The 27,627-nt window shown below is 41.0% G+C and overlaps 1 protein-coding gene across 3 annotated transcripts in view; it reads right to left on the bottom strand.

Annotated features, from left to right (window-relative positions):
• PRKCA (protein kinase C alpha) overlaps positions 1–27,627 on the bottom strand; it is a 145,378-nt gene that overhangs the window by 77,986 nt on the left and 39,765 nt on the right. For all 3 annotated transcript variants that reach the window (XM_018918914.3, XM_050981327.1, XM_009094319.3), the window contains exon 3: positions 8,510–8,592. In XM_018918914.3, coding sequence (XP_018774459.1) covers positions 8,510–8,592 — 83 coding nt within the window. The remainder of the gene's footprint in view (positions 1–8,509; positions 8,593–27,627) is intronic.

Genomic DNA, 27,627 nt, shown 5'->3' with positions numbered 1-27,627 from the left:
TGTAAAGGCTTTTATCTCCTTTCTGGTCCGTTCTCTGCTGGTCTGATGCTCCTGTTGCCATAGAAACAGACCTGAAGGTGCTTTGATACAGATTACAATGGTGTTCCCAACACTGAGACATTTCTTTCATCCTCAGTTCAGCAGGTACTGTTCTCATGGGGACAGGAAGGAAAAGGAATAAATCAATCTCTGACTTCTCCATCAATTAAGTTCTCATTAGCAGAATTTATGATATGCTTCTGCCTTTAGTTTATGAGCTCAGCACTGATCACTGGTACTTTAAGGACTGGGGTTCATTAATTACACAGGCCATGCCACAGTTAATTTATTTGCAAGGGAACAGCAAAAATCAAATTATGAAGGGAATCATGACTGGCATCGTCTTAGCTTCAGCAGAAGCATCAGGATTTGGTTTTTCAGCACAGGTAATGCACCACTGCCTTCAAATCTGTTTGCATCAAGTTTCATTGGGCTGCTAGAAAAAACACATCAATTTAAAATGACAGAATATTAAGATAACACTTAATACATGTTCTCTGAGGTCACTGATTACTTCAAGACAAATCCTATCTTTCCCAAAGGCTGAAAAAAAATCTGTGAGCTATTTGGATCTCTTCAGAGTATGACCCCAAGAATGGCCAGTGAAAATGAGAGAGCACAAGAGCAATGGCCAAGAAGGAAACCAAACTGTTCCTGCTCATGCAGAGCTTCCTTGATGCTCTCCCAGCAGTGATGGATCCATGGAGCTGCAGTGGAAGAGGGTGGCAGCTGCTCCTTCCCAGCCAGGATGTCCCCACCTCCCCTCCCTGCTTTTCCCCTCTCTCCCATCTCTGGCCCAGGGTCACAGCACCTCCATGACAGAGCTTTGCTCCTCCCTAAGAGTCCAAGTTGTTCTTTTCTCCCCACCCCCAGAGGAGCTTCCCTGGAGCTGGGATTTACACCAAGGAGCTGAGGCCACACCACTTCACCTCAGCAAACTTCTGCAGCATCCCAAGGACAGAGCCCCAGCCATCCCCAAAGCTGGGGACACTCTGGTGACACACTAAAATCTCCCTGAGCATATGGGATCTGCAGTGCTTTTCAAAATTAGCCCACTTCTTTTATTCCAAATTAAGATTGAATCTAATTTTGGTGCAAGAACTGCCACCTCAACAAACAGACAGTGCTAAAAATTGCCAGCATTCTGCAAGGCTCTCTCAGTGGTCTGTGTCTCTTCTAGCTCCTGAGTTCAGTGTGCCATAATCACTCTTTTATTTCAAAACCCACACAGTTTTGGGGGTGGAACCTGATAGAAATGTCTGTGGTGCATTTTACACGTGGTATCTCATGTAAGAAAACAGGTTATTAGTAATTCTTAGGCATTCTTCCCCCCTAAACCCAAATATCAGCACATTTACACAGAGTTTAAAGATGGACACAAGAGACTTTTGCCAAGAGGAAACAAAAGCTGACTAGGAAATAATGAATCTCAACCCAAATTGCACAAAACTCAATATATTCTTAACAACAGGAAAATAAGTGCTGCTGGAATCATGCCAACTTTAATTTGGGGAGTTAGACAGAGTTTGGATGGTGAAAATCAGCATTCAGGAGTTGCTGCCACCACAACTGCACCTCATCCACAAGATTTCTCTTTACTACTGGGAATAACTTAGCTCTGAGTTCTTTTATAGTCCCACTGCCTAATTGTTCTGCAGTGCTAACTTGTGAAAATCAGGGATATTTTTAGGCTCATCATTTATATACATTTCCTAACTGAGGAAATGTATAATTTCCTGTCTGAGCAGAGCTCTGTTCAGTGATTAACTCTTACCAGATCACCTATGTTATATTATATATTGCACAGGAAATGGATAGAAAGAAGAATATAAAGTCTGAATTTTATGATACAGCTATTCAGCACTTGCATTGTTCTGCATTGGGAAAATAAAAAATAAATTTTTAGAAATAAAAAGCTTTGAACTGTCAAATCTCAGAGGCTGTAACAAAAACCTAAACTGCACTCCCAGTGTCTCAGGCACAAACTCCATGAACTGAAAGCCTGAAGGGCTGCACTGGAGGATGTGAGCAAATGTTCCTTGGAGTCACACACTGTGCAGGCAGCCACCCACCATGGATTTCCTTCCCCTGGGGTGCTCAAGGAGAGGATTCACACAGCTCCTTTCACACTGCAGGGAAAATTCCCATGCAGATGGACAGAGAGCCAGTCTGGAGACTGGGTTGCAGGGAAATGTGGGAATTACCAGTAGCTATAAAAGTTCATGAACCTCTTCCTTTGTAATTTAATTCTGCTTTTGCTGAGGATTGTTCAGTGCAGCTAAAAGCCATTTCAGCTGCAATAAAAGGAGCCTGTGCTTTAATTTAGGAAGAGAAGGTACACATGTTTTCTAGGGGGATGATTAATTCAAACACATTCCAGCACAAGAACTGCTCTCAGCTTGCAGCCCCTCAAAAGGCGGCATTTAGGAGAGCAGTCAAACCTCTCAGTACAGCCAGGGATGGGCAATTCCTGAACCTCTGTGCCCAGAACCTCCTCCCAGTGCTGGAGGAAAAAGAGCCAAACAAATCCCCTCAGGATGCACAGACATTTCTCTGTCTCCCATTAAAAAGAATCTTAGCTCTGCACTGAGTCTGCTCAAATTGGAATTTCATTGGCAACATAACCACACTTTGTAATGAGCCACTGTCACACAGAACCATGGAAAAAACCAATAAAACATTAGAAAACCAAGCAACTTTCACATTTTAGGGCTTTGGAGTCAAAACCATAGAAGAAAACCTTTATTTCTCCATAAATTGCTTTGGATACCCTTCAGACATTCAGGATAACCACAAGCAAGAAAATGCTTATTTTTGTAAGAAAAATTATCCTGCTGTCCTGTAAAATTTGTTCTAGAGCACTTATGATAAATAAGAAAGAATTGAAATTTTCAGCTCCTTCAGTCTCACTCACTGCACTGACTGAGATCATGCTATTCTGTTATCCAGGACATGCTGTTGGGGAAAAGGCTGTGGTAATATAGCAAGGAACACCATATTTTGACAAGAATTGCTTTTTATTAAGAATATTACCTACTGCCTGCATCTAATAATGTCTATTGCAAACAAGATCAATGTGATCAATAATTATCATAATTAGAAACCACAGCCATACAAACACTTTGGGTTGTTTCCTTAATCTGTAAATAGAGGGGGCTTTATATTTTCTGTTTAGGGAATGCAATGAAAAATTGCATCAGAGCTGTTTAAGAATCACTTCCAAAAATTCATACAGGCTTCTTTTAAAGAGGAGATTTTTGTTATCTGGCAAGCAGTGAACTGCTTCTTGCCAGGTCTCCCTGCAGCTGTGTATCTTTTGTGATAAAGCAAGAAGGTTTTCATCTTAATTAAAAAGAAAATATTTCTGGGACAAGATTGCCTATTGCTCAAAATTCAGATTAGCAATGAAACCTTTCCCCCAAACCTTGGTGAGATATGGTTGGATTTGATGCTCTTCAAGATCCTTTCCAATCTAAGTGATTTAATGATTCTATAATATTTTATCAAATTATGTTTGTTGCTGCTCCAGTCTCAAAATGTCCAACATTTAGAACAGTTGTTTTCTATTGTAAAAAAACAACTGCAGAGTTAAAAGCAATTTAGACAAGCCCTGCTGCTGCATTTCATTATCCTTGGAAAAAGACTGCAAAGCTTTCTGATTAAAATCCCTTTTGAACTAGTTCTGTAGTAAATCTTAATACTGTGACTCCAGTTACTGCCTTTTCTTCTCCTGACTTTGGTTTGGTTGTTTCAATTCTCTGGGCCAGTCAAGCAGCTCTCTTTTTCCACTCTGAAACCAGCCTCCTACGTGTAAATATGATCTAGAAACGTGATTAAATGCCAGTGGGGGAAATAAAACAGAAAAAAAATTAAAAAAGAAAAATATTTCAGCATTTCCTGGAACTGAACAGAAAAAGAAATCTGGTCAAGACACCTAAGCCCTCCAGGGCAGACCAGTTATATTAATTTATTCTGGCTTAGTACAGAGGTGATTCTTCAAATCATTTTTCTCAGAGCCCCAGCCATGAAATGAGCAGTGTAACAGTGCAGTAAATGTGGACATCAGCACTCCTGAGCCTCAGGGCAAACCCAACCCCTGCTGCCACTCTGAACATCAGCATTCCTGAATTAAGAGTTTCCCACTGCTCCCTCAGCACATGAATTTTTAAGGGTCAGTTTTTCTCCTCCCAGCTCTAGAATCACAGGAACCATAAAATGAAAATCACAGTGGAGCCTCACAGGGCTCCTGTCCCACCTCCCCACAGAGCACTCAGTGAAAATCCACAGCACAGTGGAGAGAGGGCAGCCCCAAGAAAAAAAATTCTTAATTTCTTCTACAGGCAGCCCCTTGCAGCAGCTCCCCATCACCACACCAAAATCCTGGAGTTATCTGTACCTTGCCACAAGCTGCCCTTAAGAGACCTGGTCACAGTTTAAGAGACAAAAAACCTCCAATATTGTGCTTTAAAGACCTTCACACTTCAGTTCTTTCCCAATTTCCAAATGAAGAGCTGCAGAATTCAACATAAAACATCTCCCTGAAAAAAAAATCATGATTTCTGTCATATCTCTGCCTCTGTGCCAGGGGTGCACAGCTGGCCAGAGGGAGTTTATGATCCACTGAAAATCCTGCCTCACTTTCTTCTGAACCACTGTCTTCATGATCACACTCATTTACTTTGATTTTTGCTTTTTAATTATTTTTTCTTCCTCTCATGAGTGATTTTTTGTTGTTTTGATAAATGATATCTTAACACCTAGAAAAAAATCTGAAATATTGTTCTCTAGAATTGCATATCCCAACATCCAACCCACTGATGAAAGCACCCAACTCCTGCAGCATCCCACAGAACCTCACAGCTCTTCACATTCCCACTGAGCTTTCAAATGTGCTTAAGATAATAAAGCTCCCAAAGAATTTCAGTATCAAGAGGATAATTGAATTAGAAATTGCAGAATGTCACCTCTGACATCCCTGGGGTTCTGTTACCCTGCAATGATGAGAGGGTAAAAAAAAATTTGCTGTTTGATTTTATGTAAGGACACATCTGGATCTTCCCATCCATCCTCCCCTAGGTGCTTAAAGGCTAAAAACTCACCAAGCTCAGTCAGGTTTCACATCCTTTCACTGCTGAGTCACTCACTCTAAATGATTTTCCTTTTTAAATTTCTATTTATTTTGCTCATAATCCTCCCTTGGATTCTCTATTATTGTAATCTGAAAGAGAAATAGTGCTGATCCAGAGGCCATGCTCTGTGAGTTCCTGTGCACTCAAACTTCTACTGAAACACAAAATACAGTCAAACTCTATTTTAAATTAATACTTGGGGGTTTTTAGTTACATGCAGCATGTAATTAGGAACATTTTAATATGTGACAAAGACACCTTCTGGTCATGGAATGCCATTAACAAAGAAAATAAATATTTAACTCCATTTTCCAATAAACTGACCAATTGTCCCTTAGCACTGACCACACCTTAACAAAGCTCATTACAGCAGCACTCCACTGCTGAGCCTGCTCCAACATTTTCACACTGATTTACCACAGTTTGAAGGATTTCACCCTTGACTTCCAATAGTTTTAAGAACCTCAAGCATCTTCCCAAAGCAAGCCCCTGAAGTGGAGATGAGGCTTCCTGGGACTCTGGAGGGCAGCAGCAGCAGGAGCTGTTAAATTCCACTCAGCATCACCAGAAAGAGGGGGCCACAAAGAGAAGATGAATAATTTCTATTGAGAGCTGTTAGAGAGCAGGAAAACAACTTCCTGAGCTGCTTTCTGCTAAGAAACCAGAGCTCACACCCTGCCAAGCAATAAGGAAAGGCACAAATTTTTGGGTTGTGTGACTTCTTGTTTCACTGACACAGGATATTGCTCCCCAGACACCACCACTGCAATGGATGAGCACTTTATTCCCAAGTATTATTTTCCTTTTGGCACAAACAGACATTTCAACCTCACATTTCAGCTACTCTGAGTAAAACAAGAAGAGACTCAGTTTAATCTTTCCACTTTTACACTCACCTTTATTAAGGCATTATTTTGCAAGGACTGCCTCATTTATATTAAAAGTACAGGGCACCATAATTTAACATTATTCTGATACACAACAATTATTATTATACAATGGTTATAATTATTATAATTTTTGTTCTGGAAAATTAATTTTATTAATGACAGTATTAGTCTTACAATTAATGGAAAGGTAACACTGGAGCATTTGAGTACACAAATTAATTGTGCACCTGCACAAAGTAATTTAGAAAAGGATATTTTAATATTTAAAAATCTGCTAAATGTTATGATAAGCTTTACTGCACACTACATTTCAGAACAAAGCTTGTAGCAACTGGGAGAGGAATCAGTTGCTGAATTGTAAGAGGGTTGAAATTATAGTCAAACATTTCAGTAAATTAAAGTATAATATTCTACAATCCTCTTTGTGTAATAGTACCCACTAATGTAGCACAGTTTTAGTAAAACATATTTATTTGCTGATTGCTTTTAATCTTCAAAGTGTTTTTGAGCTATTGCTGCTGTGTAAATATTGAAAATGATCATTTGGTAACCCAAATACAGGAACGAGACATTAGGCTGATTTATTTAAGCATTGAGCCCAAAAGCCCCAATCACAAAATGCAGTCAGCAATCTTAAAGACCATTAACAGCCTGTCACAGAGTCTGTCACCAGGCAAAGATTCTCAGTAAAATGAAATGGTCTCACACACAAACCTGTGTTCTCATTTCTGAACTTCAGCTGAACAACCCCAAAGAACCGTCTTATATAAAAAACTAAATAATCAAGAACACTTTAAAGAACCAAATCAATCCTTGTGGACACAGCAGAGACCTCTTAATCAAGAAAAACTTCCATTAATGTCCTACATCACAAGTGAGCTCTAAGCTCAAACCAGATTTGGGTTATTCTCCTTGTGGTTTTAGGACTGACCAAAGTAAATCAGAAATCATCTTCTGATTAGGAATTGTAGGTATATAGGTCATACCTACAAATCATTGCTTGTAGGTATGAACTGTACTCAGAGAACGAGGAATTCAGCAGATATTCTTTAGTTGTTCAGACTTTTGCTGAAATTTTGGCCCCTTTGGGCCCAACAGGTGCTTTGCCATCAACAATCTCCAGCCAGATCAGGGCTGAGAACATCACCCATGCAGGGCTGACCTGGGCTTCAGCCTCTCTGCAGCTCGAGGCACTCCAAATACCCCACCCCCAAATCCCCAAACTGCCTTTACAGAGCCAAGTGCCCCACTGCAAAGCCTAAAGAAACCAGGAACTTTCAGAAAAGCAAATTTTGGTTTCTTGCTCTTGCCTAAGGAGTGTTTTATTGGTAAGGTCTGTATCAGCTAAAGAAGAGATACTGAACACTCCTAACTTAATTACACTTCTAACTTTAGCATTTTTCTTCTGCACCTAAATATAAATTATGTGAAACGTATTAAAATGGAAGTTTTAAAAATTCTTCTCAGTTCTTCAACATTTCCCCATATTTAAATTTAAAAACGAGAGAACTTTTTAATGTCTGAAATTTTCCAAGACCCCTTGTGGCTTCTGCCCATATATTGTTCACTGACCTCCTGGCTGGCATATTGAAACAATTCATGAGAAGCTCATTAAAAGCTAGCAGGAAAATTCTTCTGGTGCATTTTATCAGAGGAGATAATAGCCTACAATCTAGAGCATGAATATGTGATAAGAAACAAAACAAAGCCATTCAGACAAAGAACACTTGGAATGTATTGTTCCCATAAGCAGATGTTAAATTACTTCACTGTAAAGTGGGATTTATAAAACCCAAAGAAATGTTATTTTTATGTGAACAAACGAGATCAGTTTATTATTTCAGCAGGGTGACACAAAGATCCTGCACATGTGTCTCACCAGGCAGGCAGATGTGTGGAGAGGAAAAACTGCTTGTGGACCAAAAATGCTACAGAAGTACTGACAGAGGAGGATGGAATGGGAGTATCCAGACTCCCAGACTAGCTCAAACATGAAAATAAAATAAAACCCAGTAAGCCAGCTGGCTCAAGATTAAATTGTCATTTCACTGGAGCTACAGATCTTTGTGTGCAGTGAGACAAGGACCAGAGACAGCTCAAAAGATACACTTTGAGATAAGATAGATACTAAGAAAGCTCAGAGAAAGCTTCAGCCTTTCTGGGAATTGTTAATGTCAAACACATCCAACATAAAGCAAAGAAAATAAAATGCTGATTCATGGCTGGGTGAACACCCCAGGGTTGTGACTGTTCTTGGCCACACACTCAAGCTTACTGCTCTTACCAAAAATAGATTTTTCAGTCCATAAATGTTCACTTCACAACTGTTAAAACCCACTTGGACTCAATTATCTGCTGTGAAGAACCCATTGATCCTGTTTGTAATCCACTCTCTTGGGTGTAACAAAATAAATCTGGGTAAAGCAGGGGCTGAAAAGTCAATGTACTCACATCAGTGTCAGGCCCCTTGTCAGCCCCAGGACAGGAGAAGGTAACGAACTCATGGCACCTCTTGTGAACCACAAAACAGCAAACTGGCAAAAAAAAAGGGAAACAACAGTTAGAGTGGTTGGTGGTGGTGTTCCTTTTTTTTTTTTTTTTTTTTTTTTGTTTTGTAACAAATATAAAATAAAACTTAAATATTTCACCTGTAAGTCGAGGAAAGCAAGCAGAGTCCCGTGTAAAATAAAGACACAAGACAGCAAGCAAAGAGTGTCATTAAAGAGGAGATGAGCATTCCCATTTAAAAACCAAGAGACTCTACACAATGGAAATCTTTAATGCTGGAGACAGCCCTCAGTGCTCAAATACAGCGTGGGATGAGCAGATCCACAAAGCCACATTTCCTGGGTCTCAATCCTGCTCTGTCACAGAACTGTCAATGTGCATCCAGGAGGCAGAAGTGAGGGATGTGAAGCTGGAATGAAACACATCCTTGGGTGTGGGATTTGCTCCCCTGCCTGCCTGGGGATGGGCTCTACAAAAATCCAAATCTTCCCAGTTAATTACTTGTGAGGGAGCAGAGCTCTCTGTGAGTGAGGCTGTTCTAGAGAACAAAGTGTTCTCATAGCACAGAATGGCAGCAGATAATGGGGAAAGAAAATGAGCTCCTGATTGCAATGTGAAGCCCATTTAAAATTTATGAATGATCTCAAAAAACTTCTTCTTTCTGAGATAAAAAAGTTCCTGTCACTGGATGGAGGCCATAGGTTGTCACACAGGTCCCTCCAAGCCACAGGAAAAGAACAATTTCCTTGAGGGTGCTTACTTTAAGAGTCAGAGTTCCAGCTTTCACCCTCACTATGGCTTCTTTCATAATATTAAACTTAGTTCAAGTATTTTGAACTTGGTCCACGTTTCAACAAGAGATTATCAAGACCTGAGATTGAAAAAACCTTGTAATAAACACCATCCAAGAGTGAGTCAGGAGACTACAATGAAATGATTTAAAAGTAATTCACAGCTTGTTTATAGGTAATGCATTCTCTGTACACTTGAAATTTTGCATTTCCAACACATAAAACCAGACTATTTCCCAAATCTCAGGAATAAAATAGACTTAAATTGCTTAACAGCAGCAAACATTAAATTTCCTCAACTTCACAGGAAAACATATTAAATTATCTAAATTGTTCTAAAGAGCTCATTGCACCAGGCAGCTTTAACACTTCTCTTTCCATTTAAAACACCCCTGAATTTATTTCATAAATAAACAGTGAAGAGAGCTGTGCCCAGGTGCACCTGCAGGTCACTGCAGACACAGCCCTGATCCCATTAATGCCTTTAAAGAAGTCTAAGCACCCTCCTCTCCCTCCCAGCTATTTTTCAGCAGTATCCCATGCAGAAATGGTTTCCAACTGTTCTATTTCCGTGGCTTATGCTCATTCTTTGGGCAAAGGGAATGAAGTGGGTTTTGCTCCACTGATTCCAGATTAGCTCTGCTGACTCCACTTTGGCCACAGCTCTGGCTCAGTGGCTGCTGCCCACTTGGTTGTCTAGTTTGTTAATCAACCTAAATCCCAGTGAATCCTGCAATTATCATTTTGATGGTTTGTTTTCTACCAACTGAAAGATCACTAAGTGGCAATTACCATTAATATTACTTGCAGCTGAGTCATATTTTACTTTCAGATTGTAGTTTTGGTTCCAGATCTCCCAGTCTCGAGGACAATAGACTGATTTGTGTTTTCAGTAATAAACCACATGCAAATTTTTTTTTAAATTTAAATCTTGGTATATCCTTTAGAAAATAAAGAAGTTAACGAATTATTTTTGAAAAAGTTGCAAAATACAATGTGATAATCAATGCAAAAGATCAGAGGCATATTATGGGATTATCTGGAGATTTGTAGAATGGAGCTGTTTCACCAATGCCTGCCATTCCAACCAACTCTGCTTTATTCAGCAATTTCTGTAAGGAAAACTGCATATCTGGGCATCTGCTTTGGGCAGAATTTCTGAAACACCACAGCCACGTCCTGTCTCTGAGCTGACAGCCTCTCAGAGCTCAGGGTGAAGGAATTCATCCAACCAGAGACAATGCTGACCTTGTTTTTAATATGATTTAAGCATGGAGATAAAGCCATGGGAAGAGGAGTGCCACTGTTTGCTCCAGCCTGTGAACTTTAGCTGTGAACTTCCCTGGAAACAATGCTCATCACACTGCAATGGAAAGGAGAATTCAGCTGCCAGAGAAAGCAAACCACAGAGGATCTGTCCTTTTGGACTTGGGCTACACCTCAAAACTGTGTGCTAATGCTTTGATTATCAGTGTTGGTTACTGAAGTCTCAAAACTGAATTTTTTCAGCCTGATAACAGACTTTGATAGGAGCTGATGTGGGCAACTCAACATGGGCAGCCTTGATTCTTTTTCATCTCCCATTTGTAATGGGTGACTTATCCCCAAAGAGCCTGGCTCCTTAACAGGTGATCCAAAAGCATCAGACCTGCCTCACCTTTTGAGAATACTCAAAGGAGAACCAAAGAGCTCCACACAGAAATAAACAGTGCAACAAGCAACTTTGATGGAATCATAAATCCAAAGGGAAAAGAACAAGTGTCAACTGAAATCCATCTGACAGCCATCATTTCTGTACAGATAATTTAACATCCAAATTTACAACTTGAAATCCAGCCATTGGACTGTATTTTAGCATTTGTTTTTAGTGTTTTCTTTATTTCACAGAGCAACACAGATCTGGAGAACTCATGTAAAAATTGACTTAGTTCAGCTAAGTGCAAACAGAGTGTCATCTGCCCAAAATAACGTGGTTTTTTTTTTTTTTTTTTTTTTAGGAATAGAGATGAAAAATAACCTCTCACTTGTTACTTGTTTTGAGGATGTAAAGAGCTTCACATCACTTACTGCAGCTGTTATGAAGTCACATTATGTTCACCACCTTCATGTAATGAAAGTTGTATTACACTGCTTTGCAGAGGCTGCCAGGAAATTTGTTCCTTTACACTTTACCAGGAGCTGAAGGGAGCTGGCACAAATTATGGAGAGTAGCTCGAGAGCAAAGTGGCATCTCGAGGCTGACAGCTAAAATTAACAAGAAAATTACTGAGGTATTTTCATGTTTTGACAGTGTGATTTTGATCTGTGGTATATATACAGAATCTGGCTGTGAGCTTCCATCCTCTCCAGCTCTGGACTTGCTGGAGCCAAAGGTTCCCTGCAGCCCAGGGAGGGGAGCAGGGAGGGATGCAGAGAACAAAACAGGCTTTGTGCTGCAAAACCAGATGAGCTGCTCGCTCTCTGCTGGCACGTGGCATCTCCCTGGCTGCTCCCTGCCCTCCCAGAGAGCAGAAAATGCCAACTGGGCAGCACAAAACCAAGGAGGAGCCTGGGAAGGAGCACTCAGTGCATTCTCAGAGCAAACAAGCTGAAGATGCTCGACAGAGCTTGTGGGATTTATGGTACATAACGGAGGGCAATTCATTCTACCTAACACTGCTCTGTCCAGGCACAGCACTGAGAAAAACTGGTTGTTATCAATAATACATACATATAAAAATATATATACTGTCATCACTTGGAGTTACAAGGCTCCACTATAAATTTCCAGCTTTATTCCAAATTATGTGGAGTGGAAAGATTACTGTCATATATGGTTGGGTGAGAGATCTCTGCTAAAAAATACTGCTACTAATGGCTTGCATATATGACACAGATGGATGGGACCAAAGTGAAGCACTGTAGTCATAAATAACAGAAACAGAAGCAATCTTCTCTATGAGATGATCTATAAAGAAGAAAAGCCATTGCTGAGCCCACACATCACTCAGGCACAGGTCTGAAGAGCTCCACAATCACAAGTGTTCCAAAAAACAAAGGGTAAAAAATATCAAGACAAAAGTCACATGCTTTACAACTGAGAACTATTAGAAAAGGTCAAGAGATTTTTTTTAATTACTTGTAAACTCTCACTTTTGGAAGAAAAGGAACAGTAGGTGAGCCTTTCCACTAGCTATAAATAGCTCTACTACACCACAGTATTCATTTATTCAGGAAAACAAATTCAGCTGCAAACCTAAAGGGTGGAGAGAATTTATTTGCAGAGAGTCCAACTGAACTGCCAGCTACCATCCACAGAGAAAGCAGTGAGGTTTTTCAAGTAATCTCCGACTCTTTTTTGTAATCATACAATTATTAAGGTTGGAAAAGAGCTCCAAGGCCATCAACCTTGGAGCAAATACACCATGCCCACTGACCAATGGTCGAGACTGTTGTCCCAACTCAAATGGATAACACTTTAAGGAGTGTAGAAATCATATATTTTCCTGTCTAAGCCAGCCCCAAAGCTGTGGCTCCACTGCCATGGCATTACTGGGTGCCCTCTAACAACAGGCACATCATTTGTTTCCAGGTTTCAAGCACTGATTATTCCAAAGTGCTGCAGTAAGGTAGAAAAATCATAAAGAAAAGCTTCATAAAATCAAGCCTGCTCTCCTAAAATCAGTGGCTGGCTTTGTCAAGGTAGCACTTTGCAAGTTCCCATCTGAAAGCAATCCTGGTGTGAGCAGTTCATTAACATAATGATCTGTTCCTGGCTGAAAAACAACCAGCACCTGTAGAAACTGTTTTTACACTGTTAGATGGAAAAAGAAAAACTATCTCTCACAAACAACTTTTCCTGCATGTTCACATCAGGGGTTTGAGTGAGCAATCAATACAGGGCAACAACTTGTAACTAACCAATAAAGTAATTGGCAAGAAAGTTGCTGACCAATTGGTCTGTAAAACTCTATAAAAACGAGTTATGTTTAAAGAAAGGGCTTTTTCCACCATGAGGAAAATGGAGTTCAGCATGATTTATTGCCACACCAGAGGAAGCAGCACTGGAGGTCTCGTGGGCAGCAAGAGGACAAAAACTCTGTGCACACTCTGTGTTTGTTGCTGGGTTCCTGCTTTGGGACTTTTAACTAAGAACTCATCCTGAACTGGGCTAAGGGGATCCCACAGAAGTTCAGTAAGAACAAAACCCTCGGTGGGTTACTCCCAGAGGGCTCTAGAGCACTTCAGAGCCTCTGCAGGAGTCTGGAGCAGGGAGTCAGAGCTGTGCTGCTGTTTCACACACTTTGCATTCTCACTGAGGCCACAGAATTTCCCCCAGGGGCCCATATCTGTGGCTGGCCTGTGCCTTCTGCACAGCACCAAGCAGTGAATGAATGAAGGAATGAATGAATGTGGCACATGGCATGTGTTAGATCATCCTAAGATTAAATATAGCAATCACAATAAACAGAAATAGGGTAGTACTTCAGAATAGACAAATCAATTAAATACCAACTACATTTGTTGTTTAAATAAGTACTGTTTAAATAAGTTTACTAGGAATAGATAAACAAGAAGAGCAGCAATTAAGATACAGGATGTAGCAATATTTGTCTTTCTCCTCTTCTGAACATATCATAACTTGTAAAAATATAATGAAAATCCCTTTTATATTAAATATAAGCAAGGCTGTAGATAATAAATAAAGCAAACACAAGTCACAAGCAGCCCTACCTTTGACTGCTACCTACATACTGAATCCACTGAGAATTTTTAAAAACTAAATTACCCTAACTTTTCCAACATATATAATTTATAATACACCAGTGTGCTTTTGTGCCAGTGTTTCACCCCATCTAGAAGGAAGTGCTGTCTCAGGAGAGTAGCCAGGCTAACACTTACAACTGCTTTATGCAATCTTTCCACTTGGCATTTCCCACTCCTTTCTGACTGAACCAGCCTGGAGCCCAGCAAGACACAGTCTGTTCCAAGCTAAGACAGTGAAGAAGAAAAACAACATCTCTGCCCATCACCTTAACCTGTTCCTAAGCTTCTTAAATCTCTTTGGTGAGCCCACAAGGTCACACAGAACCTCACAGCACTAATCTGTGTACTGCTACACATTCCCTGGCTCATGGGCTACCTTCATTTTCCTGATGGTTTCTGCAAAACTCGAGCTACCTTCACAAAAACCTACCCTGGGGGCAAGGTACAGAAATACAGGAAATCAATACTGGTAAATTAGGGCTGATTCCTATTTCTAAATCTCCATGACCTCCATGTCTACCTGCTAATAACTGCTCTGCTTAATCTCAGCTTCATACCTCTGACCTTGCCACAGATTTTCTGCTTGGTCAAGTTCAATTAGACTAAAAAAACTCAGGTGGAGGACAGAAATAAAACCACTGTAAGCTACTGTTTAATTTTTTTTTTTTTTTTTTAATTTGAGAGAAAGTAATGATTAAATGCAACAATATCTTATTTGTGTGAAAGGATTATACAGATAGTCTGGACAGTCTTAACTACTCAGGTCATTAACTCCTTTACACTAAGTAGAAAACAGATGGATGTCTCTGGTAAGCTGGCTTTGCCAGCTCCACAACAGTGTGCAAATACAGGCTGTGTGCCTGGCAGGGAATGCATATGCATTTACACTTCCCCAAACAACTTTGGCAGACCTGGCAGTGCTGTGGGATAAAATTATAAATATATACCTGCACACTTTAAATTAGAAATCTATACCTAACAGTTTGGATTTAGTGAAATACCTCCCATAACATATTCAGATCTGAATACTATATTCAGATACATATTATAACAGATTTGTCATTTCTGCCTTCCACACAGGAAAAAGAAGGTACATGTTATAGTTTATTCTACTAAAACTGCAGCACAATATTTGCAAGACTGAGGAAGAGTTTCAAAATATTAGAGGATTTAATGTAATATAAAATATTCAGCACTGCTTCAGTCTACTTGTTAATTATATACTTTCTGAGACAGAGACCACTGTTTCTATGTAAAGCCCTTGCTAAAATTTCCCAAAACCATTAATCTCCCTCCTTTGAGGTGTCCCATTTTATAAATGAACAATAACCCAGAAACCATCTATCAAAACCTGGGCTGAAATAGCTATTTTGAGAACTTGTACCAACAAAAAAGGTGACCCACAATCACAGACTTTTTCTATCACTTCTGCAGTTTGCATTCACTTCAGTTGAAGAAGCTGCTGCTGTTAATGTGTTTTCTGCAGCCACAAAGCCCCTCTGGGTGCTGCTCTCATCTGCTCTGGAGCAGAGCACAGGCACAGCAGTGAGGAACAGCACAGCTCTTCCAATTAAAGAGCTAGCACAATAGGAGAGCCCAGAACTGCTTCCTGTGAATGCTGAGCAGTGTCCTTCAGATTTTCCAGCTATTTCAGCAGTGACCCCAATTGCAGAAATGGGATCTCTTAAACAGAGCAGCTCCTTCAGTTTGAGGCATCACCCAGCACAAAACCCAAGGGCTGGGAGGGGGAGCAGGAGGAAGAAGAACAGGCTGTACACTGCATAAAATGATGGGATACAAGCTGAATCCAACTCTCCAGAGTGCAGCTGTTGGGCTGCATTTTGTTCTGTAATCCAACTGGAATTCCAGACACCGACAGCAAGCAAAGAGCTTTTTGAAAATCACAGTGGCAGCCTCTACAAGAGAATCTCCCAGAGTCACATCATGCAGCATTAAAGATGAGGTGCTCAGTGAGTAAATAATCTCTGGAACCAAGAGCAAGTGCAATGGCTTTGCTCTGACAAGAGCAGCCAGTGTCCCACGGTGCCTTCTCCCAGTTCTGCCTGCATCCCCAAGCTCAGGAGCAGCTGGGCAGAGCCTGGCCCAGGAGCAGAGGTGCCCAGAGGTGCCCAGAGCTGCTCCCTGCTGCCAGCCAAGCTGAAAACAGCTCTGACCACTCAGGGCAATGCACGAACACAAGCTTCTGAAACACTGATGAGGATTCTTAATCTTTCACCTGACATTAAATCACTCCATGGTCAACTGAACATGGCCTGGGCCATGCTCCCAAGGAATAGCTGAGCCCCCTCCCAGCTCCAAGCATGGAAAACTGATGGAATAAGGAAAGCACACTCATCCACTGAGGTTCTACCATCAACCCTTTAGCAGCAACCTTATAGCTTGCTGTTCCCAGCAACTTACCTCACAATTTAATGATACTGAGCTGTAAACCAAAGCATTTCCTGCAAGTACAATTTGTAAGGACATCAATACAGTAAGGGAAATGCCAGAGCTGAATGCCAAGAGCTGAACATTAAAGTATTTTGGAATATTTTGAATTTAGGCTTTCAGTTGTGTTTGAGAAACCCTATAACATGCTAACAAAATTAATGAACCTCCCTTGCCAGCAAACACAAGCCACACACTAATTTCATTATTGCCAAATTATTTATTTTTCTTCAGGATGGCAAGAAGTGAGGCCAGGATGACACTGAACAAGCTGTTTGAAAAACCAACAGAGCCATACCCTAAGCACTGAACCACAAGAATGAAACTTCCTGCAATACCTGTTGGGACACAATCCTGACTGGAGATTTGTATGGGGAGAGCTGAGAGGCTTCAAGGTGACAGATGATGACTTCAGATGTGAAGTGATCCACTGGAAGGTGCAAAGGAGGGGGTGGGATGATGTCAGGAGATGTCATACAGCAGAAACTCCTGTTGCTCTATGGCCCTGAGCCTCTCACCCCCTCTCCTCTCCAGGTTTTTGGATGACTACAGCCTCCCAGAGCCAGCAGCCTCCTGCCATCCCTGCCCTGAGGCCTCCACACCTTCCATTCCAAGAAAACAACAACACACAGTATTTTGCTTTGTTTTGCCAGTAATTATTCTCTGCCTGTCTAAACCTACCAAAAGTGTGTCTTGAATAGAGAAAAGCATTTTAAACCAGAAAGCTTCAAAAGACACAGATGGAATTTTCAAAGGATATGGAGGAAAAAGATCAAGTTCAGCTCCTTTTGCACATAAAGGTTATTAATAAAACCAACTGATAATTCCTGGTTACTACTAAAAACCAGCTAATAACTCCTTTAGACACTTTTCTCAAAGAATTCAGGCTAGTTTTTTTAATCCTATCCACCCATTCTCTTTCAGCAGTAGTAGTATATCAAGAAATTGAAAAGATTTTGTTAATTAAAGATTTTTCCCAGTTCCTGTTTCTCTTCATTATTTCCATGTTACCCAACAGATGCCCAATATTTGTTGCAAGTCTTATCCAATTACATACATCTTATTAAAGGGTCATCTGCTAGAAACTTCAATATCACTTTCCTGCTCTCATCAGTCACTGCAAACATTTCATCTCAAAGAAACTGCAACTTCTCAGGAAGAAAAACAACAAACACAAAAAAATGTGAGCTCCACATTAGACTAATTACTGTTAGAAATTTGTTGCCAGTGTAAGACAACACACGAGACAAAACACACATTGGGAAAGCAATTAAAGAATTAAGAATATTCACCCTCAGATTTCTTTTCCACAGTATGTTTGTGGGTATATTATTTACTCATAACAAGCAGATTAATTTTGTAGGTTTGGAAGTTATCAAAATTATATGGTTGACTAAAAGACATAAGTTGCAATAATTCATTCCAAAAAGCAAAAGTGTTATCTATAAGAAGTACCTGTGGGCTCAGAGGTTGGCAGTACATAAATAACAAAACATGAAACCATGGATAAATGTCATTTAATTATGAACAAATGATTTATATTTGCTGTAAACCATTTAATGAAAAAAAAATTCAAAACAAAGAAGGAGCTGAGATGGGAGGTTTCCAGCAAGAAAACCCAATGGCAACAGTCAGTGGAATTTTTCCCCAAGTAGAATCACAGAACTATGGACTGGTTTGGGTTGGAAGGGACTTTAAAATCACCCTGTCCTCCCCTCTAGCCATGGCAGGAACACCTTCCACCGTCCCAGGCTGCTCCCAGCCCTGTCCAGCCTGGCCTTGGGCACTGCCAGGGACCCAGGGGCAGCCCCAGCTGCTCTGGGCACCTGTGCCAGGGCCTGCCCAGCCTCACAAGGAAGGACTTTTCCTTATTTCTAATCTAAATCTTCCATCAGTTTGAAGCCATTGCCCCTTGCCCAGTCTCTATACTATTGTGAATACTCCCTTTATATTCCCTGTAACTTCTGAAGGTGCCTTTGGAGCATGACTTGAGCCTGTGAGCAGACAGTGCCCATCAGGCTGTGAAGCCAGCAGCAGGCTTGCCTGCACAGCCCTCCTGAGCTGGCCCAGCCTGGCCCAGTGCTGGCCCAGCTCAGCTCTTTGCACTCCTGGGGCAGCACATCCTTGGCAGGCAGAGCTGCCAGAGCCATCATTTCCTCAGTCACTGTTAAGGAACCACTTTGCTTTGACATATGGCACATTGCTGTCAGAACCAGGCCCTGCCTGCCTGGTTCTATGTCCAAACCCTTATGCAGGGCATTTTTTTTGGCAATGTTAGCTTTTAGCTGGAGCAGCTCCCCAGGTTAGCTCAATGCACAGCACATGGAAGCTCAGCACAGAAACAGAACTGCAGGACCACCAGAGCAGCTGAGATTTATACCAGAGAACGTATCCATGTGATAAAAACCTGGATCAGTGTTGACACTCAATCCTTGTGGCATGATCAGGTCAAAGAACTGAGACGATTTCTCCACTGTGTCCATGGAGCTGACAAAGATTTCAAAGCATTTTTAAGCAGAGACAACACTCGTAGAACCTGATAATGATCTCCAAATGCTCCACAAAATTTAGTCTATGTTTGAACTCCTGATTCTTAGAAGCAATAATGGTTATTCTTGTTACAAAGTCATATAAAACCCTGACTGTGAAAATTGTATAAGAGCATTTTCCACTGCATGCTCATGACATATTTGTGCAGTCTTTTTTGGCTCACTGAAGCAGCAATATAAACAGCATTTCTTAGTTTCTGTCAGATAGACTGAGTAGTATTCTCATGATATGGAACGGTAAACACGATTCCCTCTCCCATGTATTTACTAAAAGCAATATATTAGCACAAATGAAAAATGAGGCACAAATGTCAGTGATAAATTAGCTGACATTCACCCCAGAATATTGCTTCCAACAGGCCAAGAATTTTCAAGCAGCAGTAAGGGCCTGGAATCCAGTAAGCCATGACTCAAACCAAAATAAAAAAAATTACAAGAAAGATGAGATTTCAACTCATTCCCACTCAGCACAGAACATGCATTAAGGGTCTGCAGAGCAGAAGTGAAGCAAATCAATTTCTGTCATTACTGTCTTTGCAGAGTGGTTTTATTCAAGGCTTTATGCATGGCATTGGAACTTTAGAAGTCAGGTTATAAAGGCATAAAGGCAACTGAAAAAAAATTAAAGCAGTTTGTGATTGAACATCAAATCTGTAACTTGGTAGGGAAAAGAAGAGCCAAAGTTTGAGCTTCAGGCTGACAGTTTTTAGAAGCACTGACTAGTCCCAGTTAAAATAAGAAATCCTTCTATTTTTCATGGGGGTTTAAAAATATAACAACTTTATCAATAAAAAAGAAACCACTGAAGCCACTTGCTTTTGAACTTTAAAGTTTGTCTGACCTGAATAATAACTATTTCCCCTAACCAGCTGTCTCCCTTCTTACTTACAGTGCAACAAAGCAATGCATTTTTTTACAATATGAATTTAACATAATTAGAAACTACAGCTTAACAAAGTCTCCATAATACACTTGTGGGTGCCTGAAATGTCATATTATTCCAGAACTAATAAAAGTACTAGTGGAGGTATCCATTGTAAGTGAGAAGTCATTCCTAGAGGTGTCATATAAATAAATCATCTCAGTAGGTCTGAGGATAAGTTAAAAAGGGCATATTTTATTTTTTTGCAGAAAGAATTAAACACATGTCAGAAAGGTATCACTGGACTCTCTGCTGAACTGCAGCACTCTGCTAGACTGCAGGGAGCCAGGGAAAAGAAGGGAAAGAAAACCCCAAGCAACAGAAGCCAGGCACTTATTACTGAAGGGGTACTGGGGACAGCTAAACGTGATACAGAGACTCTATTATCAGAAGGTATGAAAAAACACTTTATTATTAGAAATTTACAGTTATTATTCAAATAATGGTGGACTTTAGACTTGATTGGTTTTTAGGAGTTTTCTCTCACACCAGTGGTGAACTATGAATAGCACACTCTAGAGAACTATATCTATAAACAATGGTTACAGAAAGAGAGATAATAATTGTTTTTATTTTTGGTCTAAATTTCTTACAGCTTTTACACAGCTGCCCAGGATTTTCCTGGGAGAACTATGTTTCTCTCTGTCCAGAGGATATGTAATTACTACAGGCACTTGTGGCACGCAGCCCCAGGTGACATCTGGGAGCAGTCAGTCACTGCCACAGGGCCCAGGGGCTGCTGCCAGCCAGGTGCCACATGGCCAAGCCCCTCTGCAGGCAGAGCCGAGTCCACGTGTGCAAGGACAGCACCACAAAGGCAAGGAAACACAAATAATGGTGGCAAAGGACATTTGTCAGCAGGGCTGGTGAGTGCTCCCAGGAGCCCACGGGGAAATGACACAGAGACCAGAATGAAAGCACTTCAGGGGGACAAGGTTTCTTTGTTGAGCTCTAAAGCCCGGGCAGTGACAATGGGAAAAGAAGAAAACTGAAAGCAGGTCAGAACCTCCAGGTTTATTGGAGAGGGTACATGATGCAGGCAGCCTGGGCAGTCAAACTGCAGCAGGTTCCTCAGAGCTCCTGTCTGTGTTTGCACACCTCTTGCTTCCCATATCACACAATTCAATGCTGAATGTTGAATTCAAGATTCAATGTTGAATGGCCAAGTTCTAACAGAACAGTGCCTCTACTTAGCAGTGTTGTTCATTACACCTCAGTTTGGAAACAAAGACCATTCCATAGCTAGTTTGGTACAGGATAAAAAAGCCACTTTTTCCCCTTGCAAGATTTGAATTTAAGTCCTTATAATTAATAGCTTGAATAATACCCTTTTATATAATGCAGCTCATTCATTACATCTCACCCACACTTAAATGCTGTTTCATATTTCTGATGGTGAATATTCCATTATTTCAGCCAAAAATAGTTTTTATTTTCAATCACTTTATGCCTTGTAATGCTGCACACTGCAGGGTGCTTAAATCCCTCACAAATGGAGTAAAATAATGCAGTAAAACTGTATGGAAGTGAGTGATTTATAGAAAACTGCATGTTCTCTCCATAAACAATGTGACACTGTTAGAGATGCAGATGGAAAATAACAAATTCTGAGGCTCCAAGTAGCATGCAAACAGATGAATTCTGCATGAGTTATGCTGAAGGGATATAATAAATGTACAAGTAATTTCAGGCTCCAAAGTTTGGACAAGTGCATCCCACACTGAACAGTGTCACACATCAACAAACTCCTAGAGAACAGATCAAACTTCCATTAATACCTGGATGCACTGTGGATTTTCAGTGTAGCTGGAACTTTGCTTCAAAGCTGCCATGATTAATTTGCAAATATGTAATTCCTAAAATCAGTGGAGAATGGAGATTCAGAAGGGACTGAACTGTCTTAGGCAAATGGCCACCAGAGAGGCAGAGAATGTGAGAGGTGACAAAAGACTCCAGCCAGACTCTTTCCATTGAAAGCTTCTTCAGAAAACCAATTTCTTCACCATTATGGGTGAAAACTTCCCTTCAAATTGGAGGGCAATACAACACCCAAAGCCCACAGATGCAGTGCTGCAATAATTCTCCTGTGACATAGACTGACTGCGCTTGATAGGCAGAAAACAACTAAAAACAAGCTAAAAACAACTAAAAACAAGCTGAAAACAAGCTAAAACCAAACTGAAAACAAGCTCAGCCTGTCAAAGCCTGCTGAAGAAAGGAGTGTTAGGCTGTGGTTCCACAGCTGCTTCACAAGGGCACAAAGCAGCAGCTGTGCTGAAGGAAACCTCTCCAGCTGCTCATTCCTGCCCTGGACCAGACCCCTCTTTTTGCAGACACTCCCAGATGAGTGGGTACAAATGCATTTTCTCATCCAAGCACTTCCTCCTGGGCACATCAGCACTGCTTTTATGCTGATGCAGCAGAATATTCCAAGGATTGGTGAGCAGGAAATCAGCCAGGGAAGTGCCTGAACTGCAGCTCCAGGACAGGGCCAGGCTCCTGCAGTTTGGAGCAGCTGACCTGGGTTGTGCAAGGACACCCGAGCCTGCACCAAAGGCTCAGCAGAAATCACAGAGGAAAATGGGGGTTTGCCCCATCTCCCCAGCCATCTGCTGTCCCTTTATTTTAACTTTATCCACCCCTAGAGCCAAAGGTTGGACTTTGCATTCATTGTTTTAAATTCGAGGCTGCCTGAGTTACGGTGGATGCAGTTGGTGAGCATTTCTACAGCTGGAAACCCAACGGATGCATTTGTTCTGACTGGCTAAAACTCATTAAAAACAGATTTATCAAAGTGACTCAGGATTTGGAACAAATTGAAGATGAGTAACAAAACACAATGAACAGAAAGAATGGGTTCAATCATTTTTAAAACGTGCGGCGCTGACAGCTCGCACCGAGGCTGCTGAGGACAGAGCCCAGCTCCTTCCTTTCCTTGCCTTCAGATTTGCTTCCTTCTCTGCACTTCCTTAAGGTTCAGCTGCAGAATTAAAAGGGTTTTTTAACATTTTCATCTTGGACATCCTTCTGCTAAGCAACAGCTGACACTACAACTAATAACAGTAATGCCAGGTATCGCTGTAATCAGGATTTCATGGTTCATTTCCCTGCTGCATAATGGAACCTCATTCCCATTTCTGCAAAACAGAGGTTTTAAAACAATTTAAACTATTTCAGTTATGTTAAGCTTCTGTAGAAAAGCCACAAAAAAGATCAACTTCTCTTTGAAACTACTACTGCGTGGTGTAAACTGGTATTTCATATATTTATTTCTTTTGTTTGTGAGGGACAACAAAAGATTGTATTTGTCTTAAAAACACAAAAGGGGCTTTTTTTCCTTGTTTGGGTTTTACAACTGTTCACAGAGACATTACCACAGTAAGTCTATTAACAAGTGCAAGGGGTAGCACAAGTTCAGTTGTGGTAATTAGTCATATTTCAGCTTTAAATGACTATCTGCTCCAAAGAAAAAGATTATGGTTTTTCTTCTTGCTCTATTACCCAACTGGCATTTAAGTCAATCTGCTGAAAATGTATCTGCTTCAATGGAAGCTCAAAATAACCCATTAAAGGAATAGGCAAATCTCTGAGCTTTTTGGGATTTTTTTAATACTTTAATCTAATAAGAACATTTTACATGACTAAGAAATTCCGTCTGAATCTGTAATTCAGCTCTCCTTTAGCTCTGCCATTAATTTCATTTTTGCTGTCGTGAATAGGACAATAAAAAAAAGAAAAAAAATCCCTATTTTACTGGTAAGATATTTAAAGAAATGTCAAGTTCTTGTACAGGTTGCATGAAACAAAGCTTCATCCCAAGAGATATTCCTGATGTTTAGTACAGTAAGGAAAGCCTTTCCACATGGGAGCATGGAATCAAAGGCTCAGTGAAAGGTTTGGGTTGGGTGGGATCTTAAAAATCACCTCATCCCACCCCTGCCATGGCAGGGACCCTTCCACTGTCCCAGCTGCTCCCAGCCCTGTCCAGCCTGGCCCTGGGCACTGCCAGGGATCCAGGGGCAGCCTCAGCTGCTCTGGGCACCTGTGCCAGGGCCCCACCACCCTTCAAGACTTTCCTCCTAATGTCTAATCTGAGTCTAAAGCTGGCACAGACACAACTGTTTTACTGCAGTTCAGATGGGATCCAGCACTGCAGGGCCTTCAGGGATGGCCCCTGCATGAAAATTCTTCATCAAAAAGTTCCCATTCCCCAAATCCTCCCAGGAAAGATGACCTTCCCCCTCTGCTCTTAAAGCTGCACCAGGAAATGAACTCTGAGCTGCTGTTAACAGATTTGATAAATAGATGCTGAATAGAAGGAATATGGAAGGATATTGATTAGCAAGTGGTCTCCTGTCACCAGCTGGGTCTCCAGGGCCAGCTGGGTTCTGCTCCCTTGCAAGAGTCAGTGAATCACCAAACCTTACAGAGAGGGGGAAAAGGAGGCTGCTGGATTAGTGACAAACTGTGAGTTCACTAGACTCACTAGTAAAAAATCCAAAAAGAATCAGACCTACACCTTCAAAAAAACCCATGTTGATCAAAATACTGGCTCTTTACACTTGTAAATTAGTCATTTGATGTAAAACAAATAGAAACAAAAAGAAATAACATAAGTAAGAGTTTAACTTTGTAACAGTTTATGTTATGCATTAACTAACTCAATTTTTTGGAGCAAGATGCAACCAAAACCTGTCAAACTTCTATTATACTTGTGTTGTTTTGACAGCAGCTGGCACACACTGTTCTGATTTAGAGAGATGCAGATTTTAGCTTGTTTTCAGGAGTTTTTGTACAATACAAATTGGTCTGTTGTGCTTTCTGTTGGCATCTTCATTTCAGGATCTTACGTGTAAGACTTGGTTAAAGGGTTTTAAAAATGGCCTATGGCAAAAAGAAAAGGAAAAAAATGAAACCCCACATCACCTCTTCTCTGAAATCAGAAAATTATTCCTACTTCAGGGTAGTTATTCAATTTGATTCAGGAATTATTAAAGCCTTAGCACCCTCAGGAGACTTTCAGCCTTCTCAGTCAATGACCCCTCTCAGCATTCTTTGTGCATTTAAATTCTACTTCCAGCCATGCTGTGCATGTTCAACGTTCTGTTAGCCAGGAATTTACAATAAAGCTTGATTTGCTTTAAGAGGAAAAAGCATTTCTGTTCACGTGATGCCTTTGTTCACACTGCTGTTAATAAATTTGTGTTAATGCCCTCCCAGCTCCTCCAAACACCACGGGAGCAGAGCTAATGGACACTGTCAAAACAGAACCAGGTTTTCACTTTTGCTGAGCAACACACGACTTGCTTTCTCTCTTGTTTACCATTGACATTTCTTTGTAAATAAAATTGTTATCCTTCCTGGCTGGAGCATTATGACTCAGCAAGTCACAGCAGGGGGAACCTGTCCTGGGCTGCCCAATGATTACAGGTTTCTAAATGAGCACCAGTGGGATTTATTGCAGGTGCACATTTAGACATTAAATAGAGGCTGGGTTTGTTTGGGCTCACGGCTCTGTAATCAATAGAGGGAAGCAGGCATGTCTGTTAAAGGCACTGCTTCATCCTGATGTTAACTGCTTGCATTATGTGGAAAAAGAAAAAAGAAAAGTATTAGAAAAGATGGATGCTACTCTCTTATACTAAATTCTTCAGGATGAGATGAATCACATCTGAGCACAGCTCACTCCCCTCCACAGGCTACAGAGGGATCCAAGACACCTCTCTGTGTAACATTTACAGCACTGGTGTTTAAATGTGAGCAGATTCATCTCCTGGTATAGGTTGGTTAAGTAAACTAAGGTTTAAATGAACAGGATAAACTGTGTATGCCCTGAGCTGGGAGCCCCTGCTGCTGTGCCTGGCTCTGCCCTGAGCCAGGAGGATCCCCTGTGCTGCTGGGACCAAACAAGAACTGATGCTCTGCCTCCTGCTTCCAGCAGCACCACACTCACTGAAGACTTCTGAGCTGGGGTTTGAGGTTAAAAACTGCTTTAGCTCTGTTCTGGAGCCTGAGTGCTGCCCTCCTCCCACACCAGGGCTCAGGCATTGATCACATCCTCTCTGAGCCTCCTCCAAACACAGAGGGAGCTGCAGGGAGCTCGTTTAGGGCCTGGGTGTGTGTAAGGACAGGCAGACCAAAGTCCCCTATAAATAGAGCACGCTGACTTTCAGCCCTTTCAGCTCATTCCTTCCCTTTTTGGACTGATTTCTGGCCATATTATGCACGCTGAAAGAATAGATGCAAATTCCCCAGTGGCTATTAGTGTGTCTAGACTCATTCATTGACCCAGATGATGTCTTAATTGCCTCTTTTCTATCTGATGGGGAAAATATGCTCCAACTTTTCCTGGTTGCAAGCTTTGCCATGAAGTTTTCTAACTGAAATCAGGGAATTTAATGAAAATGGGTGACTCTGGGATTGAGTTATGTGCAGCACTTTCCACTTAGCAGGACTAAGCACTTACCAGGCTTAACAGGACTCACAGGAAGCCTCTGCCCATCTAAACGTTTCACAACTTCAATTTTTGGGCTCTTGGCTGCTTTTACCTTATACCTTTTTATACAATATACTGGGTTAGCATGAACAAAATCACCTTAACTTACATGTACCTTTATATCAATATTTAACAATTTCAGGTAGAGGACATTCATAATTTTCAGAGGTGTACAAATTTACAAACTGCCTGTAAATTTACAAATTCACAAACCAGTACTGTCTGACCATGCTCTGCTAGAAATTCCAAGAAGAAAATAAAATGGAGCCAGAGGTTTTGGTGTAAGAGGAAAATTCATGTATTTTCTCTTTATATGGCTGGGCAAACCCAAAGAGCAGCCTGCCACTACCAACATTAGCAATGCAATTTTTGGATTAACTGGTAAGAAATTTGAATTTCCAAGTGGAAATCTGTGTTCATGTGATAGGTCTTCATTTCTAGCAAGGAGCCTGCTCATCAAATGAAGCAACACATTGGGCAGTTGCATCATTTCATGGCTTTAAGATTAAAAGAGCCTAAGAGGCTTTTGGACTGCATGCTGCATCAAATTTACACTGCTGCAGCAGTCAGCACTAAAAGCCAGAAAAGTATTAGTAGATTTAGCAGATTTAAGCAAGGATGCATTTCACTGATTACTTCTTGCTAATGTAATTTTGTTTTAATCATTTGAACTATTAATACATCATTTGTATCACAAAGATAACAGAGGTACAGTGCCCACTGTGTATCGTGGGTCACTCACTGAGCACTTCTGCCCCTGTGCAATTTCCAGTTTGAATCACAGGCTTTTATACAAAAAGCAATCAGCAGGTCAGAACGTTAACCTCTCATTCCAATCCCTTCTCTGTGTAATGCCCAACAGAAACAGTAATTGAAAACTACTTTTAAAAATTCTCCTAGGTCTCCAGACTGGAAGAAAGCACAAGGACTTAATCTGGGCAGAAGAGGGGAGAGGTGCCCATGGCCATGAGGATGGAATACCAGCTCACCCCAGCTAAGGGGCAGGAATTCTCCTCCCTCAGTGCTTTTAGCTGCCAAAATATTCTTTTTTATTCATTTTTAGGACTTTATGTGTGTTCCAGCACATACATGCACACAGAAAATGAGTA

This window comes from Serinus canaria, chromosome 18 (genome assembly GCF_022539315.1).
Source record: "Serinus canaria isolate serCan28SL12 chromosome 18, serCan2020, whole genome shotgun sequence".
Classification (NCBI taxonomy): Eukaryota; Metazoa; Chordata; class Aves; order Passeriformes; family Fringillidae; genus Serinus; species Serinus canaria.
This window is presented reverse-complemented; position numbering and strand designations above follow the sequence as displayed.